We start from the raw sequence: 18,226 nt of genomic DNA, 5'->3' as shown, positions 1-18,226 counted from the left end.
ATATGGCGTCCTCCCGCACATGCGCAGATTGCGCTCCTGCAGAGCCGCGCAGCGGCGCGATCTGTCACCTGCCGTGTACCTCGGACACGGCCGATGACAGATCTGAGTATCGGCCACCGTTGCCGGTACCATGTGACCTGCTGTGACCAATCACAGCAGGTCACATGACAGTTGTATACAATGGATGGCTTCATTCATGCCATTCATTGTATACTAGTGTCTAGCTGTGAATGGTCACAGCTAATCACATGCACATGTCATGTGATTAGCTGTGGCCAAATCACAGCTAAGAACAAAAAACAAAAAACAAAAAAACCCTGAATGAATCGATGTCATTCAGGTAAATGCTTGCTTATAGCAAAGTAATTCTTTGCTATAAGCAAATTGTGTAAAAAAAAAATAAAAATATTGATCACTTCCCCAATGTAGTACAATGTTACTATGGTAACATTGTACTACTTTGGTCATAGTGAAATATGAAAAAAAAATCTTAAAAAAAGAAAAAAATGTAATAAAAAATAATAAAATATATATATATTTTTTTTTTCATACTGTCACCAGTCAGTGTCCCTGATCACCGCCATGCCAGTTATATGATGACGCTGTACTGCACTGGTGACAATATGTAAAAAAAATTGTGAAACAAATTTTTTTAATTTTCTAATTTTAAAAAAAATACAACTTCAAAAAACTCGCCATGCCTCTTATGAAGTACGTCGGACTGTCTACTTTGCAAAAAGGGGTCATTTGGGGGATATCTGTACTGTTCTGACATTCTTGGACCTCAAGAAATTAGATTGGCTGTCAGTACTTCAGGACTGATTAATATTCAGATCTATACTATAGTTTGTGAATGCTATAACTTTCCTACAAACTAAAAAATACATCCTAATTTGGGTTATTTTCACTAAAGACATGAAGCAGAATACATCTCGGCCTAAATTTATGAAGAACAATTATTTATTTGCAAACGTTTATAACAGAAACAAAGAAAAACGTGTGTTTTTTTTCAAAATTTTGGGTCTTTTTTTGTTAATTTAGCAAAAAATAAAAACCCCAGCGGTGATTAAATACCACCAAAAGAAAGCTCTAGTTGTGTGAAGAAAATGATAAAATTTTAGTTTGGGTACAATGTTGTATGACTGCGCAATTGTCATTCAAAGTGTGAGAGCGCTGAAACCTGAAAACTGGCCTGGGCAGGAAGGTGTAAAATTGCCCGGTATTGAATTGGTTAAAGGGTAGTGTCACCTTAAAAATAAATAAATAAATGCACATACTTTTGCAGGTTAAAAAAAGTGCATTTATTTTTTTTCTGGAGCTTGCAGAGCATTGCACCCATGATCAGCAGATTGTGGATGCTATGTCAGGCTCCTGCACAGTCTCTGGCTCTGTGCCCAAATTCCTGTATGGGCTTTCTGTTACAAAGCTAGAAGAAGAATGAATGAACTATACAGTAAGTGTTCTGATCAGCATGCTTGCAGCCCATTCAAACAAGTAAATTTGCTGCATTGAAAGATTGGACATGTAGTTAATTTATTCACTGAACACTGTGATGCAGCTGTTTGAGCGGGGCCCCACACAACATTGCTGTTTGCAGAAATTGATAGCAAAGATAGAGTGATAGAAGATTTCTAGCCCGCTGTCACAGAGAGGGTAGTGCTGGCTGCGGGTGCATACGAGCATGTTACATGTTGCACCCTAAATATGGGTGTGACATGTAACATGCTTCTAAAGGTGTACTTATCCTTTAAGAGGCTGCCAAGGGTTTTCTGATAAAAGTGATAGTCGAGGATGCATCTGTTCAAACGTGATCTTTTTGAATATCTGCTTTGGAGTGCAGGGGAGACATTGAGGTTCTAATAGTTCTAACAAGAATGCCTGCCCATTCTATCAGATAGGGTTTTTTTACCCCCTTTGTGATAGCAGTAAATAAAAAAAAAAATAACAGTGTAACCTGTAAAGGCTTTTAAAGTGTCGCCTATGGAAAATTTCTGGTACCATCACTTTTTGCGATTCCATGGGCATTTGCAATTTTAGGCCTTGGCATGTGCGGTATCTATTTAGTCAATACGACCCTATATTGATATTTTACCAAAAAATTAGGTATAATAATATGTTTGTTTGCATGAAAATTAATTTTAGTGTATTTTTTCCTAAATAATATTGCTCCTAAACTAAAATATTTTATTTTCTTCATTTCTTAATTTCAGGTAATTCAACATTTTTGGATGATCATGGCCCTCCCACCCCAAAGGTAATAGTAAATAGTAAATGCATGAATTCTGGTCTATTGCAGATTTAAAAAGCCTTTTCCAAGCCTGATATTTAATGTAATAATCTTACTATAAATAATAGTAAACTTGGTTCTATCAGGGTGAATTAAAGGATAAGTTCACCGTTTTCTAAAATTTCATAAATACACTATTGGTGTGCTTAAAAAAATATGCATTGAGAAACTGAGACCATTTTAGCCTGGAAAGCATTGCAGTCACAGTTAGTGTACTGTGAGTGCAATGCTGCAGACTTTACTTCTAAACTGATATCAGTATGTGTGATGCGGACATTCAGTTAGAAAAGTTCAGGAAGGACAGCTGAACTACAAATGATATGACAAAAGCACACTTCTACGTCCAGCTGTCCTTCTAAACCTGACATGTGCGGGTGAAAGTGTTCCACAAGAATGGGCTTGGAAACACTCACAGCCGTTTCATGAAGTCTCTTCTCACTGCCCTATTCACAAGCACAGGCTGGGGATTCTTTCACTCTCTGCACACAAGAGAAAGCTGTCAGGCTGCTCCACATACACATTCACTAGGTATGAATGTGTATATTCCCTTGCTTGGGAACATTTGTTCCTCAGATAGGACTTCAGCCTTCAGCCTGATAAGGAAAGTATAGCATACATTCTCTACTTCATCAGAATGGTAAAAAGATAGTTTTAAAGTCATTTTTAGGTTTGTATTGTATGGAAAAGACAGGGAGACATTTTAGATTGTCATCCCATATATCTATATTCAGGACTTGTCGCCTTTTAAATAAAGCAACAAATGTTGACATTGAGGCATTGCATGACTTGGTTCTTTGATGAAACACATTACTTTAGTATATGTTGGAGACATATATAAGGAGAGAGTGTGTGTAATCAGGCTACACCTTGAGAAAGTTGATTCAGATGAAATGCGTTGTGACAGAACCTACTAATGGAGCAGTAGGCGTAGCATGTTTTACTTTGGGGCAATTCACTAAGGTAAATAGGCAAGACAAGTTGTACTTTACAAAGGAATTTACACCACAGCTTAGTGAATAAGGTAAAACTTATCCAATCTTGTACAAGCAAAAATCCATTTTTTTATTTTCCTTGCGCATGATTGGGTATTCTTTGCAAAGTGAAACTTCACCACATTCACTGAGTTCTGGGGCTAAAACGCCAACGCCAAAGTGCAACTTATCTTGCAAAGTGAACAGCCTATTTGACCCAATAGTGCTGAGTTGCTGTTTCATGCAATTTATTTTCTTGTTTTTAACTTGTGGTAATAAAGGACTTTAAACTGTTGGTGGTCTATGTCACTGCCAACTGGAAAATAGGGAAGTCTAATTAGAGGTGGTAAAGGAATCTTCTGGAGGAAAACAGCCACAGATGATTTAGAGAGCGCTGTCTACCTTTCCTTAGACAGCAGGGGCAGTAAGTTGGGTGAGTGATTTTCCAACTCTAGGTGGAGGGTCAGCACATTTTTGGATGGTATAACTGGAAGAGGCACTAGAACTGAAGACTTGCTGGATAGAGGGAAAGACTAACTGTGGCACAGAATTGTTTCTTCTATCTTGCAACATACGTAATCAAATTTACATGTGATAGACTGTAATTAAAAATTTGCACTTGTGAAATAGGGACTTTGATTTATGTATTTAACACATAGGAGCAATCTTACACTGATATTGATATGAGATTTTGGTAAATACGCTGAATTTCACTCTTTGGTGGTGGGAAATGTGGCAGTTGGAGATGTGTTAATCACACATTTTTATTTTTATCGGGAATAAGCGTTATTAATGCAGAAAGCTTGATATAATTGTTACCAAAAATGTCAGTGATACATAAATAAATAAAATAATTCAGTAAAAGAAATAATTTACTGGATTCTACCAAATACAGCAATAATGATAAGACAGGTTTTATAGTATGGAGAGTGTTGGAGACAGTTATAGTGCCCTTGATGTGGTCTTTTTACCAGACTCTAATTATTTTTGCTTCAGACTGAAATTAATGACCTGTGGAGTGAAGAAGGTGTCCTGGAAAACTAAAAATAATGCTACGTAGTTAAAGAACATACAGTCTTCAACCCTCACTCACTGTCCATTTTGACTGTCGTTGTTACAACATACATTCTATAGCCTTACTTATACACTGCTCAAAAAAATTAAAGGAACACTTTTTAATCAGAGTACAGCATCAAGTCAATTAAACTCCTGGGATATTTATCTGGTCCGTTAAGTAGCAGAGGGGGTTGTTAATCAGTTTCAGCTGCTTTCGTGTTAATGAAATTAACAACAGGTGCACTAGATGGGCATGAATGGGACAACCCCCAAAACAGGAATGGTTTTATAGGTGGGGGCCACTGACATTTTTTTCCCTACTCCTCTTTTCTGACTGTTTTTCAATAGTTTTGCATTTGGCTAGGGTCAGTGTCACTACTGATAGCATGAGGTGATAACTGGACCCTACAGAAGTTTCACAGGCAGTCAAACTCCTCCAGCACAGTCTCAAGAGCATGGAGGAAATTCCGGGAGACAGGCAGTTACTCTAGGAGAGCTGGACAGGGCCGTAGAAGGTCCTTAACCCGTCAGCAGGACTGTTATCTGCTCTTTTGTGCAAGGAAGAACAGGATGAGCACTGCCAGAGCCCTACAAAATTACCTCCAGCAGGCCAGTGGTGTGAATGTTTCTGACCAAACAATCAGAAACAGACTTCATGAGGGTGGCCTGAGGGCCCGATGTCCTCTAGTGGGTCCTGTGCTCACTGCCCAGCACCAAAGAACTCGATTGGCATTTGAACACCAGAATTGACAGGTCTGCCACTGGCGCCCTGTGCTTTTCACAGATGAGAGCAGGTTCACCCTGAGCACATGTGACAGACATGAAAGGGTATGGAGAAGCCATGGAGAATGTTATGCTGCCTGTAACATCGTTTTTGGTGGTGGGTCATTGATGTCTGGGGAGGCATATAATGGAGGGACACACAGACCTCTACAGACTAGACAATGACACCCTGACTGCCGTTAGGTATCGGGATGAAATCCTTGGACCCATTGTCAGACCCTACGCTGGTGCAGTGGGTCCTGAGTTCCTCTTGGCGCACGAGAATGCCCGGCCTCATGTGGTGAGAGTATGCCCGGCCTCATGTGGTGAGAGTATGCAGGCAGTTCCTGGAGGATGAAGGAATTGATACCATTGAATGGCCCCCAAATCACCTTGACCTAAATCCAATAGAACACCTCATCATGTTTTGGTCCTTCCGATGCTGCCAGGTTGCACCTCAGACTGTCCAGGACCTCAGTGATGCCTTGGTCCAGATCTTGGAGGAAATACCCCAGGACACCATCTGTTGTCTCATTAGGAGCATGCCCCAATGTTGTTAGGCATGCATACAAGCACGTGGGGACCATACAAACTACTGAGTACCATGTTGAGTTGATGCAATGAAATTTCAGCAAAATGGACAAGCCTGCTGCATCATTTTTTCACTTTGATTTTTGGGGGTCTTTGAATTCAGTCCTCTGTAGGTTGATAATTGTCATTTCCATCAAACAATGGGGCATCCTTACGTTCTTAACACATTACCCAGTCCATATCAGTATAGATATCCAGCATTATATTTTTCCCCATTGAGATCTGATTGTGTATTCAAAGTGTTCCTTTAATTTTTTTGAGCAGTGCATTTGCAAGTGCTTTATCCTAGTTTGTCCAAAATGGCTTGCCCCACTTCAGTAGGTAGTTACTCAAACCATACTACGTTTTGTACAATGCATAATATTTGCCAAACAACAGTGTTATGTACATTATATGGTTCTGACCAAGCTGGAATTGGCAGGAACTATGATGACTATGATAAGTACCCATGATGACTGCACTAAATATGGTCCTGACTTACAAGCACCTGGATTGCTGGTTATATGCTTACAGTACTGACTTGATATACTTCTTTGTATTGATCAATATGCAAGTTTTCCATGTTGGGCTTTTTATTGTTCTCAGTATAACAATACATTCATTATTTTTCTTACTTGATGTGGTGTCAAGCATGTGATGTCATCCATCCAACTCCTCCCTAACATTTTTCATCCTATTAGATTTTATCCTGATTCTCTTTTTTATTTTAGGAAGCCAGTAGTTTTGGTGAGTCATTGTGGTATTGGTCTTGGATATTATAGAAGAATATTCTTAAAATGTAAGTTCATCTTCAGGAAGATTTTCCAAAAATGCCCCTAAGCATATTTATGTATAGTGCATACCAGCGCTTCTCCTGTTGTAAATGGTGCACATCCTACCATTATAGATGCAGCAATTTGGTCAAAAAGCACAGCTAGAGAAGGAGAGTTTGAACAGTCTGGAACCACTGCTGCTGAGTACGGCTGGAGCAGGGAGAGTACACTGCATGCTTGCACAGTTTAAGTGGCCCAAGGTGTCTGCTGGGGGGCTCATTACTGTAGTGTTCAACCCATCCTGCAAACTCTAGGATGGAGGGAATGGGAGGCCAGCAGTTTTATGCAGAGGCCCCCAGACAGCTGCATCTGTGATGGGAGGACATGCACCATTTACAACTGGAGGAGCACTGTATTGTATATGTATTATTTAGAGGTTGTAGAACTGCATAGGGGGGATTTTTGGATAATCTGCCTGAAAGTAAATTTACACTCTGCCTGATTTGAACATATATTAATTATAGCCTGGTAAATGTTTGCCTGTGTCTTATATATTAACATGTAAGAGCTAAAGAACTATGTTTTATTTCCTGGCTCCTCTAGAGCAGCCTTTTTCAACAAGGGTGCCCAGGCACTCTGGTGTGCCTTCAAGATTCTTCAGAGGAGCCTTCACAAAATTCCCAAAAATTGTATACAAGCCTGCAGGACTTCCTTTTAGTTGCACAAAGCCATTGGTTTTCGTTGTGCACCATTACAGCCTTCTAGTTGCCAGTGTCCTAATAACCAATGATGTCATTGGATGATACGGAGGACATCCTGTGCCTGCACAGCATCCGTGCGTGCCCCTCTCTAGCCCTTTTCCCTCAGGGGTCACATTAAGTGAAGGAGTGAGAAATATTAGAATACTATTCAGTAGCAGTGTGCAAAAGTGTATTTGCTTTGGAAGAATCAATCAACTATAATGTTGCGTGTCCCATGTGTGTGGATTTTACTGCATTATGTAAAGCTATTTGTTTGTTACATTTTTGAATGGGGTGCCTCAAGATTGTGCATAATTTTAAAGGGTGCCTTGACTGAAAAACGGTTGAGAAATAGTGCTCTAGAGAGTGATGTTCTTTATTTTATCTAGCATAAATCTGTCAAATAATATTTATTTATTTGTCCCTTGTTACTTTGATATAGTAGATATAATTGAGTGTATTTATTTTGACAGTTCTGTGCCCCATCTTAGTGTGAGAAGGGTTAAGTCAGGGCTTGAGAAATTTGCTTTGAATGTAGGAGCCAGCTAAAAAGTATAGCGTGGGTTGTCAGTGTCGAGACCGCATGCGATGCGATTTGCCACGTGACAATCACGGCAAAACCGCACCACATTTTAGGCACCACTGAATATAATGGCACCTGAACCTGTATTTTGTGATCACAACGATTCTGCTGCAATGCCAATATGCCCAGGTGTGAATGGAGCGCCCTGGTTCACATATATGCAATTCTAGATTTGTTTTGAAACTCACAGCTTCGCATGACAGGCTAGATATTTTGTGTTCCTATTGAGGTGGTTCACTGACTCATGTTCACTACTGAGGAGTCGAAATGACTGCAAGGGGCAGCCAGAGGTGTGCATGTGAAGTCTGTCTAAACAGATAGAGGCCTTAAGCATGAGCCCAGAGCAGCAGTGGTACAAGAGTCAGCCAGGAGGCTGGCGTAGGAATGCTGAAAACCCCTGCAAGAGTAACCTTTTCATGTCACAACTCAATGTTCCCCTAAAAGTGATGATTTGGTGAGTGACTGTGTCCTTAATTCTCTACCATTTGAAATGGGGTCCCAATATATATATTCAAACCCCCTTCACTTTTTTCAATTTTGTTATGTTGATACTGCAGTTGTTTAAATTCATTTTTTTCTCATTAATCTACTTTCAGCCCCCCATAATGACAAAGTGAAAACAGAATTTTAGAATTGTTTGCAAATGTATAAAAAAGAAAAATATGAAATACCACATGTACTTAAAAGAGGAGTATGGCTTTAAAAAACAAAATTATGCTCACCTAGGTGGATGCAGTATCGGATGTGTGTATGCGTGTGTGTGCATATATACAGGCTAGTCCATTTTGCTGAAATTTAATTGCAGCAACTCAAAATGGTTTTTATGGCCCCCACGTGTTTGTATGCATGCCTGAAAATGTCGGGGCATGCTCCTATTGAGATGACGGATGGTATCCTAGGGTATTTTATGACAGCTCCATGTCAGCACAGCTGGGTAAGGGCCCCACCCCCCCATGCTTCCAGGAACTAACTCATAAATTTGAGCCCACCTACAGCCTCAGTGTTCCTCTTTTTTCCTCCCATGTGCAGGACTTAGGTGTGCTCCTCTACCTGGCCATTCTAAAGGGCTGACTGTACGTCCATGCATGTGGGTTTCAGCTGGATGCGGCCCCTGGTGTACCGGCTAAATGACCCATAATCCAGGGAGCTCCGCTGTTGGTCCTCAGGGCGGCTTTGATCATGGCTAATAGCTTTGTGTGAGGTCTGCTGGGTCCATTTGAAGTGAGCAACGGTGTAAGCAGAGTCTCTAGGCACGCACATCTGTGCAGTGCCAGAGTTTACAGTCGGATGGTGGAGGTTAGGTGAGCTAAATATAAAAATGCTTTGTATCCAAATAATTGCTGCATTGCTGGCTATTATTGTGCCTTGTTCCCTGCAGCTGCCTTATGTTGTGCCTTGTTCCCTGTGCATACCCTGAGCTCCTCCACAGATAGTACTCTGCATAACAGGTGTACAAAGTAATACTTTGTCTGTTTACACATGGCATTTACCTGTTGGTGACTTCTTGCTTTACTATTGTGCCATTATGCCAACCCCCTTTAAAGACCAGCATTCCCAGAAAAAGTAGAGGAGTCACCTGTGGATGACTACTTTGGTCAGCATTGTGTAAAGCAGGTAGATGTGAGCGCACAAAAGAGGTAGAAGCAGCTGTGCACCAGGTAACCATATGAAACCTCTAAAAGACAGTATAAATTGGATGTGCAGCGCTAAAAATAAATGTAATGAAAGTTAAAAACACAAAAATATTCTATAATGGCATATATGCAGTTCATCAAGTGACTTGAAGTGCTCCAATATTCCTATATCCTCCTGAGGATGAGATACTGAGGATGTCCGATTCCAGCAGATTGCCATCCAACCCTCTGGACGAACTGTTTTTGGTGCACAGGATCGGATCGGATGCCGGCGGGTGTCAGCGGACTATTGTCCACCATTGCCGGAACTAGGGGGGTGCTGGGGAGGGCTGTGCCCCCCCCCAGATTTCACTTGTGCCCCCCAGGCTTGCCACCAAGCTGAAATTCTGCCTGGCTGCTGAGCTCCTCTCCCCATTTCTGCACTCAGGTCTGGGAGAAGACGGGGGGAGGAGCAATGAACTAAACTGGAAATCCGAGAGAACTGACTGACGGGCTATTTGTGCTTGGTACTGCAATTTCGGGGGGGGGGGTTAGATCTGTGTAGCTATATGGAGGAATGGTGAGGGGTAATTTGTGGTAGGAGAGGCTGGTGGGATATTGTTTAAGAGTGGGAATGGGGGGATTTGACCCCTGTACCCTGTCCTGCTGACCCCCTGGTTCTCCATTCTGCTGACCCCCTTGGTTCTCCATTTTCCCTGCTGACCCCGTGTCCTCCATCCTGCTGACCCCCTGTCCTCCATCCTGCTGACTCCCTGTTCTCCGATCTGCTGACTCCTACACACTGCCCTACTGACCCCCTATCCTCCGTTTTGCTGACCCCCTGTTTTCCATTTTGCTGACCCCCTGTCCTCCATTTTGCTGACCCCCTGTCCTCTGTTCTGCTAACACTCTGCCCTGCTGACCCCTGTACACTTCCCTACTGACCCCCGTCCTCTGTCCAACAGACCCACATAAACTGCCCTACGGACTCCTATACACTGCCCCGCTGACCTTGCATCCTCTGCCCCCCGGACATTTTTTACTGCACCCCCACATCACACATGCTAGATCTGTCCCTGTTGTCCACTGATACCCACCAGTCCATAGAAGTCTATGGATGGACCAGTCAGGTCCGACTGAAAAACCGACAGGCGGAACCCATCGGTCCGCTCATTTGCAAGGCGCCTAATAGTGCAAAACTGAAAGAGATTTTACAAATAACTGTAAGCTGAGTCTAATTCAGAGTATCAGTTCTTACTTCATAGAGTGCTTGTTGTCTTTTTTTAATACTACATGCAAGTTGTTGGTTGTCTATTCAGAAATATAAATGACAAAACAGAGACAGAAGATGGGCTTAGTTCAATAAACTATAATGCAAAATCTTATTTGATATAATGATTATTTTTTGAACCATGTTACTGTCATTTTTTGCAGTTTCATTGCTGAAATAACATAATTTACGAGAAATGAAGACTATTACTGCCTTGGAAATTGAGCCTCATTTCTGCTAACAAATGATGCAATAAAAATATCACTACACACAAATATTCTAAGGCATTTTCTCTGTATGTGAGTTTCATTCTAATATACATTCTCATATATATTGCTTGAGAAAAGGGCCACCTGATTCAAACTTCTTTCTGATGAAAAAGTTGAAACGTGTGTGACACTGTCAGCCCCCTCCCACCCAACATCCTTTAACTAAAAAAAGTGAAAGTGCTCAGCAGAATATTGTCAGCCAAACAGCGGCTGCATCAAATTGGATACCTCCGGAGGAGGCTGTCAGAATACAAGGCCAAGCAGGAGGGATTTGTCCACCTGCACATGTAGCATGGATGGAGGAATCTGTTAGCCTGTAGGCTGAATGAAAAGAATCTAACAGTGCATGGCCTGCTATAGTGCTGTTATCCTCTGTTTTCACCACCGCTGTTCAGAGATCTTCACTGGGTGGCCTGTCTGGTACCACACAGCTCATTTCCAGAATCTTTAGAAATCCTTCTCCCTGCATGCCACGTTCTCCTTTCACTTCAGGCTGTAGGTTCAAGTACAAGCTAGTTGCAAGTTTGCAAATTAGCAGCTTCTCTATTAGGATATATATAGAATCGGCTGCACACTGAATTTACAGCGATTTTTCAGTATGTGGTATGTAGTATGGTTTCAGATAATTACATCTTTTCTTATACCATATTTAATTTACAATGATTTAAACATTATAATAAAAAAAATCGAATTAATTAAATTATATTATTATAATCACCTAGTCAGTTCCCCTAGTGTCAGAATGTCTGCCGCAGTCTCGCTAGAAGTTGCTGATTGCTGTAATTTCTAGAAAAAAAAAAATTCCAGTATCTATATCGCCATTTGTAAATGCTATAACTTTCACGTAAACCAATTAATTTACACATATTTTTTTAGCAAAGATATGTAGCAGAATACATTTTGGCCTAAATTTATGACGAAATGTTTTAAATTTTTTTACTGGACATGTTTATTAGCAAAAAGTTAAAAGTATTTTTCTCAAAATTGTCAGTCTTTTTTTTTATAGCGCAAAAAATAAAAAACACACAGGTGATCAAATACCACCAAAAGAAAGCTCAATTCTTGGGAAAAAAAGGACGTAAATTCCATTTGGGTGCAGAATTGCATGACTGCACAATTGTCAGTTAAAGTAACGCAGCGCCATAACGCAAAAAATGGCCTGGTCAGGAAGGGGGTAGAAGAGGGCAAGTGGTTAAACACCACGGCCTAACTAACTATATCCATCCCTTTATGTCTACAGTGTACCCATCTTCTGATAGCTACTTCTAGCAAGTTAATGCACCATGTCACAAACTCAAATCATCTGAAACTCGTTTCTTGAACATGACAAAGTGATGCAAATAGTTTTAAAAAATACTAAAAAATATGCCTCTGAGGAAAAGCACCCAAGTGTGCAAAGAACAATTAGATCTGACTATGGTGACACCCCCAATGTGTGCTTTACTCATTACTGTGGGTTTAGAGTTATATATTTTGTCTTCAAGCTACAAATGGCTGATTTTCTGAAACAGTGGGATTCATTTACTAAAGTAATAGCGTAGTGAATGAGGTCAGGTTGGGCTGACTTCAATCATCCAATCTCAAACTGGATCTTCACTTAGCTTCATCTCATTCAATAAGCTGCATAAAAATACTTTGCAAAGTAAGCTTTAGTAAATCAACCCCTTTAGATCTCATTTGCCAAAGAAAATATTAGTATGTTGTCACAATGAAGCACCCACAAACCTGAACTGCCAAAACATACTTTCATGTTATTGACTACACATCTGTGATGCACATTGACATTTACATGACTATGATAATGTAAATCAGTTAATTCACTAAACAATTTGTTTTTTTAAGCAGTATATACTCCAGCAACCTAATCTATACTTGATTGTCTTCCCCAATGATATTTTTAGCATAGGTTTGGGTTTTATTGTTTTGTACTGACTGCTCAAAAAAAATGTTACTTTTTAAGGACAATTGTGAGACATGCAGCTGAGCAGCTATCCTAATTCACATGTACCAACACACTGCAGCCTTGTCAAGAGCTCTGGATGTTGGGATGACCAAGGCTGAGGGGACCTGAGACTCTGGTACATAGATAACTCCTTTACTCAAGACATTGCAGTCAAGCAGAGAAAAACAACAGGCACGTGAACACAAGCTAAAAAGCAGACCAGCTAGTAAGCTGTAAAAACACAGCCCTTACTAGTGACGGTGGTTGTGGATGCTATATGCACAATACATTGAATACAATGTGAGTAGATATGCAGTTTTTATGGAAATAAAACCCTTATGGTGTTACACTTTAGGAGGCTGTTGTTTCCTTTGTTGGGTAACATCATCGGAGGTTTACTGTGGAGTCTCCTGTTGCCATACTTGGTGGTCCTGGAGTTGAAGGATTTATTTTTGCAAGTCCACACACCTCTGAGCTTTGTATAGACCACCTACTGTAAAACTTGGGGTCTTCAGTGTTGGTAAGAGGCTGTGTGTGACGTGACGAAGGGAGTCATGGGTGCACTTATGGACATGTATTGATGGGCTTTTCTTGTTTTTTCCACACACGGTGTTATTAATTTATATACAATATTTACGGAATCATAAATTGTATATCTATAAAGGTGTTTATGGAGTGTTTTCAGCACAACAGTTTTGGATTAACATTTGTACAAACCATGTCACCTGAAACTGCCTGGTTTCTACAGTATTTGTGAATTGTATGGTGCCTTCAAATATACCCCAGTTGCTAACTCTTCCTGATAGCATAACCCATAGTTTTTATTTCTTGTTTAGCTTGGCAAAACAAAAACACTTTTCATCCTTTATGAAATAGATTGAATATTTGTCTCTTTTCCACATGACTGTACATATTTATAAACAAATTTAAAGTGATTCTAAAGGCTTTTTTTGTTAATAACAAGCATGTCTATACTTGCCTGCTGTGTGCAGTGGTTTTGGACAAAGCAGCCCTGCTCTTCTCAGGTCCCCCGCCGACGCTCCTGGCCCCTCCCTTCCTTTGGATATAAGCATTGCCCCCTTGATAACCTGTAGGTGAGTGCTTTTGACCCTGTGTCATTTAGCACAGCATTATTTAACAAACAGGCTGTTATCGTAACATTTAGAGATGAGCGAATCGAACTAGGCGAACCGGAATTCGAGTCGAATTTCAGGAAATATTCGATTCGTGTCGAAACCGAAATTTTGCCTACTTCGGGTGCGCGAATCGAACATTTCCCGATCAGCCGGCAAAAGTGTCCCTGCAGTGAGCTCCGCTATTTCTGACAGTTCTCTGACAGAAGGAACACATGTTTAGCGGTTGAAACATTGTATCTATTAGTTTACATTTAGGATACAGATGTTTCAACCACTGTACATGTGAAGAAGTTGTGAGAGAACTGTCAGAAATAGAGGAACTCTGCACATACACTTTTTGCCGGCTTGGAATTATTCTTCTTTTCATCCTACTTCTTCTTCTTCTTCATCCTCAGAAGAAGAGGATGAGGATGAGGATGAAGAAGAAGAAGAAGAAGAAGAAGAAGAAGAAGAAGTAGGATGAAAAGAAGAATAATTCCAAGCCGGCAAAAAGTGTATGTGCAGAGTTCCTCTATTTCTGACAGTTCTCTCACAGCTTCTTCACATGTACAGCGGTTGAAACATCTGTATCCTAAATGGAAACTAATAGATACAATTTGTATCTATTAGTTTCCATTTAGGATACAGATATTTCAACCGCTGTACATGTGAAGAAGCTGTGAGAGAACTGTCAGAAATAGAGGAACTCTGCACATACACTTTTTGCCGGCTTGGAATTATTCTTCTTTTCATTCTTCTTCTTCTTCCTCATCCTCATCCTCATCCTCATCCTCTTCTTCTGAGGATGAGGATGAAGAAGAAGAAGAAGAAGAAGTAGGATGAAAAGAAGAATAATTCCAAGCCGGCAAAAAGTGTATGTGCAGAGTTCCTCTATTCTGCAGATACACTTAGAGGAGCTCTGCAGATACACTTAGAGGAGCTCTGCACATACACTTTTTGCCGGCTTGGAATTAATCTTATTTTCATCCTACTTCTTCTTCTTCTTCTTCTTCTTCTTCATCCTCATCCTCAGAAGAAGAAGAGGATGAGGATGAGGATGAAGAAGAAGAAGAAGAAGTAGGATGAAAATAAGAATAATTCCAAACCGGAAAAAAGTGTATGTGCAGAGCTCCTCTAAGTGTATCTGCAGAGCTCCTCTAAGTGTATCTGCAGAATAGAGGAACTCTGCACATACACTTTTTGCCGGAAACCGCTGTATGGAGTGAATGTCCCAGAACTGTCAGAAATAGACTATTTATGACAGTTCTGGGACATTCACTGCATACAGCTGTTTTAACCGCTGTATGGAGGGAATGTCATGGAACTGTCAGAAATAGACTATTAATGACAGTTCTGGGACTGTCCTTCAATGCAGCGGTTGAAACATTGTATGTATTTGTTTCCATAAATGGATCCATTTATGGAAACAAATACATACAATGTTTCAACCGCTGTATGGAAGGACAGTCCCACAACTGTCATTAATAGTCTATTTCTGACAGTTCCATGACATTCCCTCCATACAGCGGTTAAAACAGCTGTATGGAGTGAATGTCCCAGATCTATCAGAAATAGACTATTTATGACAGTTCTGGGACATTCACTGCATACAGCTGTTTTAACCGCTGTATGGAGGGAATGTCATGGAACTGTCAGAAATAGACTATTAATGACAGTTCTGGGACTGTCCTTCAATGCAGCGGTTGAAACATTGTATGTATTTGTTTCCATAAATGGATCCATTTATGGAAACAAATACATACAATGTTTCAACCGCTGCATGGAAGGACAGTCCCAGAACTGTCATTAATAGTCTATTTCTGACAGTTCCATGACATTCCCTCCATACAGCGGTTAAAACAGCTGTATGGAGTGAATGTCCCAGATCTATCAGAAATAGACTATTTATGACAGTTCTGGGACATTCACTGCATACAGCTGTTTTAACCGCTGTATGGAGGGAATGTCATGGAACTGTCAGAAATAGACTATTAATGACAGTTCTGGGACTGTCCTTCCATGCAGCGGTTGAAACATTGTATGTATTTGTTTCCATAAATGGATCCATTTATGGAAACAAATACATACAATGTTTCAACCGCTGCATGGAAGGACAGTCCCAGAACTGTCATTAATAGTCTATTTCTGACAGTTCTATGACATTCCCTCCATACAGCGGTTGAAACCGCTGTATGGAGTGAATGTCCCAGAACTGTCAGAAATAGACAGAAACTGTCACAGAACTGTCCTTCTTCTCATCCTTCTCCTTCTTCTCATCCTTCTTCTCATCCTTCTTCTCATCCTTCTCCTTCTTCTCATCCTTCTCCTTCTTCTCATCCTTCTCCTTCTGCTCATCCTTCTTCTCATCCTTCTCCTTCTTCTCATCCTTCTCCTTCTCCTTCTTCTCATCCTTCTCCTTCTCCTTCTTCTCATCCTTCTCCTTCTCATCCTTCTCCTTCTCCTTCTCATCCTTCTCCTTCTTCTCATCCTTCTCCTTCTTCTCATCCTTCTCCTTCTCCTTCTTCTCATCCTTCTCCTTCTCCTTCTCATCCTTCTCCTTCTTCTCATCCTTCTCCTTCTCCTCATCCTTTTTCTTCTCATCCTTCTCCTTCTCCTTCTTCTCATCCTTCTCCTTCTTCTCATCCTTCTCCTTCTTCTCATCCTTCTCCTTCTTCTCATCCTTCTCCTTCTTCTCCTTCTTCTCATCATTCTCCTTCTTCTCATCCTTCTCCTTCTTCTCATCCTTCTCATCCTTCTTCTCATCCTTCTTCTTCTCATCCTTCTCCTTCTTCTCATCCTTCTCCTTCTCCTTCTTCTCATCCTTCTCCTTCTTCTCATCCTTCTCCTTCTTCTCATCCTTCTCCTTCTCATCCTTCTCCTTCTCCTTCTTCTCTTCCTTCTCCTTCTTCTCATCCTTCTCCTTCTTCTCATCCTTCTTCTTCTCATCCTTCTCCTCCTTCTTCTCATCCTTCTTCTCATCCTTCTTCTTCTCATCCTTCTCCTTCTTCTCATCCTTCTCCTTCTCCTTCTTCTCATCCTTCTCCTTCTTCTCATCCTTCTCCTTCTTCTCATCCTTCTCCTTCTTCTCATCCTTCTCCTTCTTCTCATCCTTCTCCTTCTCCTTCTTCTCTTCCTTCTCCTTCTTATCATCCTTCTCCTTCTTCTCATCATTCTCCTTCTTCTCATCCTTCTCCTTCTTCTCATCCTTCTTCTTCTCATCCTTTTCCTTCTTCTCATCCTTCTTCTTCTCATCCTTCTTCTTCTCATCCTTCTCCTTCTCATCCTTCTCTTTCTTCTCATCCTTCTCCTTCTCCTTCTTCTCATCCTTCTCCTTCTTCTCATCCTTCTCCTTCTCCTTCTTCTCATCCTTCTCCTTATTCTCAGCCTTCTTCTTCTCATCCTTCTCCTTCTCATCCTTCTCCTTCTCATCCTTCTCCTTCTTCTCATCCTTCTCCTTCTTCTCATCCTTCTCCTTCTCCTTCTTCTCATCCTTCTCCTTCTCCTTCTTCTCATCCTTCTCCTTCTCCTTCTTCTCATCCTTCTCCTTCTTCTCATCCTTCTCCTTCTTCTCATCCTTCTCCTTCTCCTTCTTCTCATCCTTCTCCTTCTCCTCATCCTTTTTCTTCTCATCCTTCTCCTTCTCCTTCTTCTCATCCTTCTCCTTCTTCTCATCCTTCTCCTTCTTCTCATCCTTCTCCTTCTTCTCATCCTTCTCCTTCTCCTTCTTCTCTTCCTTCTCCTTCTTATCATCCTTCTCCTTCTTCTCATCATTCTCCTTCTTCTCATCCTTCTTCTTCTTCTCATCCTTCTTCTTCTCATCCTTTTCCTTCTTCTCATCCTTCTTCTTCTCATCCTTCTTCTTCTCATCCTTCTCCTTCTCATCCTTCTCTTTCTTCTCATCCTTCTCCTTCTCCTTCTTCTCATCCTTCTCCTTCTTCTCATCCTTCTCCTTCTTCTCATCCTTCTCCTTATTCTCAGCCTTCTTCTTCTCATCCTTCTCCTTCTCATCCTTCTCCTTCTCATCCTTCTCCTTCTTCTCATCCTTCTCCTTCTTCTCATCCTTCTCCTTCTCCTTCTTCTCATCCTTCTCCTTCTCCTTCTTCTCATCCTTCTCCTTCTCCTTCTTCTCATCCTTCTCCTTCTTCTCATCCTTCTCCTTCTTCTCATCCTTCTCCTTCTCCTTCTTCTCATCCTTCTCCTTCTCCTCATCCTTTTTCTTCTCATCCTTCTCCTTCTCCTTCTTCTCATCCTTCTCCTTCTTCTCATCCTTCTCCT

The 18,226-nt window shown here is 40.9% G+C and overlaps 1 protein-coding gene across 1 annotated transcript in view; it reads left to right on the top strand.

Moving 5' to 3' along the window:
- UST (uronyl 2-sulfotransferase) overlaps window positions 1-18,226 on the top strand; it is a 405,047-nt gene that overhangs the window by 176,942 nt on the left and 209,879 nt on the right. The window contains exon 2 of the mRNA XM_089668626.1: window positions 2,211-2,254. Coding sequence (XP_089524752.1) covers window positions 2,211-2,254 — 44 coding nt within the window. The remainder of the gene's footprint in view (window positions 1-2,210; window positions 2,255-18,226) is intronic.

Source organism: Staurois parvus, unplaced genomic scaffold (genome assembly GCF_062004578.1).
Source record: "Staurois parvus isolate SC_StPar_1 unplaced genomic scaffold, SC_StPar_1.0 ptg000059l, whole genome shotgun sequence".
In the NCBI taxonomy this organism is placed as follows: Eukaryota; Metazoa; Chordata; class Amphibia; order Anura; family Ranidae; genus Staurois; species Staurois parvus.
Note: the sequence above shows the minus strand (reverse complement) of the source record. Positions and strands in the feature narration are given on the sequence as shown.